At 53.3% G+C, this 1,939-nt stretch overlaps 1 protein-coding gene across 1 annotated transcript; it reads right to left on the bottom strand.

The window, feature by feature from the left end:
* Positions 1-537: 537 nt before the first annotated feature.
* On the bottom strand, positions 538-939 carry LOC136515225 (uncharacterized). The gene has a single exon (XM_066508882.1). It carries the CDS (start codon positions 937-939, stop codon positions 538-540), a length of 402 nt encoding a protein of 133 aa, XP_066364979.1.
* Between the last annotated feature and the right edge of the window lie 1,000 nt (positions 940-1,939).

Genomic DNA, 1,939 nt, shown 5'->3' with positions numbered 1-1,939 from the left:
TGGGAGGACAACCTCAGAACCATAGACCATGAAGACAGGCGTGTAGCCGGTGGCCTAGCTGGGAGTTGTCCTCAGGCTCTAGAGCACCGCAGGGTGCTCGGCGACCCAGCGTTCGCTGAACTTGTTCAGCCAGTTGAAGATCCTGGGTTTGAGGCCCTGTAGGAGCATGCCGTTTGCGCGTTCGACCTGCCCGTTCGTCTAGGGGTGCGCGATGATGGCCCAATCGACCTAGATGTGTTGTTCATCGTAGAATTGAATAAATTTCTTGCATGTGAACTATGTGCCGTTGTCCGTGATGATGGAGTTTGATACTCCAAAATGATGGATAATGTCAAGGAAGAACAACACGGCTTGCTCAGACTTGATTACGGAGATCAGCCAAGCTTCGATCCATTTTGTGAACTTGTCTATGGTGACAAGCAAGTGAGTGTAGCCCCCGGGAGCCTTCTTGAGAGGCCCAACCAGATCAAGCCCCTAGACCGCGAAGGGCCACGTGATAGGGATCATCTAGAGTGCCTAGGCCAGGAGGTGAGTTTGCTAAGCGTAGTACTGGCACCCTTCGTAGGTGCGTACAATCTGCTCGGCGTTGGCTACTATAGTGGGCCAGTAGAAGCCCTGTCGGAATGCATTCCCAACCAAGGTTCTAGGCGTGGCGTGGTGACCGTAGACCCCACTATGGATATCGCTCAGCAGAAGCTTCCCCTGTTCAATGGGGATATAGAGCTGTAAGATCCCGGTGTGGCTCCATTTGTAGAGTTCAACTTCTACAAGAATGAAGGACTTGTCACGACGTGCGAGCCATCGAGCTTTCGTCTTGTCTATCGGTAGCATGTCATAGAGGAGGTAGTCGAGGTAGAGTGTTCTCCAGCCATCCAGAGGGTCAGGCTCTACCGCTGGATCCTCTTCAAGCTCCATGACCTCAGGGCCAGACGGAGCCATCGGTTGGTTAGCCCCTAGGGTTGGATCAGATGGGCTGTCATCGGACCGCTCTGACCCTTCGTAGCATACTAAGGGTTTGTGTTGGCCATTGGCAAAGACGCCCATTGTCACTGGCTCTTAACCGGACGCTGCTTTGGCAAGCGCCTCATTGAGGCGCCTTGGGTTGTGATTGAGTTCAAGGCCACTGAATTTGTCCTCCAGCCATCGAACCTCTTAGCAGTACGCAGCCATCTTGGCGTCATGGCAGCTCGACTCCTTCATGACTTGGTTGACGACCAGCTGGGAGTCGCCCCGGATGTCGAGGCATTGGATGCCCAACTCGATGGCGATTCGTAGGTTGTTGATGAGCGCTTCATACTCAGCCACATTATTTGATGAGGGAAAATGGAGCTAAACCATGTACCTCATGTAGACCCCGAGGGGTGATACGAAGACTAGCCCCACGCTGGCATCCTTCTTCATCAGCGATCCATTGAAGTACATTGTCCAGCACTCTTGATCGACGACCGCCGGTGGTGTCTAGACCTCGATCCATTCCGTGATGAAGTCAGCCAAAACCTAGGACTTGATCGCCGTTCGGGAGGCATATGTGATGCCTTGATCCATCAACTTGAGTGCCAACTTCATGGTTCTTCTCGTGGCATCCTTGTTCTAGACGACCTCGTTGAGGGGGAACGACGTCACAACCATCACGGGGTGTGACTCGAAGTAGTGGCATAGCTTCCTCTTGGTGATGAGGACAGTGTATAGGAGCTTCTGGATCTAGGAGTAGCGGGTCTTAGAGTCGGATAGTACCTCACTGATGAAGTACATAGGGCACTGGACCTTGAGGGTGTGTCCCTCTTCCTCCCGCTCTACTACCAGGGCGGCGCTGACCACTTGCATGGTGGCCGCTATGTACAGCAGGAGGGATTCTCTGTCTCTTGGAGGAACTAGGATTGGGGGCCTTGTCAAAAGCAGCTTGACCATGTCAAGTGCCTCTTGGGCCACAAACATCCAC

Source organism: Miscanthus floridulus, chromosome 17 (genome assembly GCF_019320115.1).
Source record: "Miscanthus floridulus cultivar M001 chromosome 17, ASM1932011v1, whole genome shotgun sequence".
Lineage (NCBI taxonomy): Eukaryota > Viridiplantae > Streptophyta > Magnoliopsida > Poales > Poaceae > Miscanthus > Miscanthus floridulus.
Note: the sequence above shows the minus strand (reverse complement) of the source record. Positions and strands in the feature narration are given on the sequence as shown.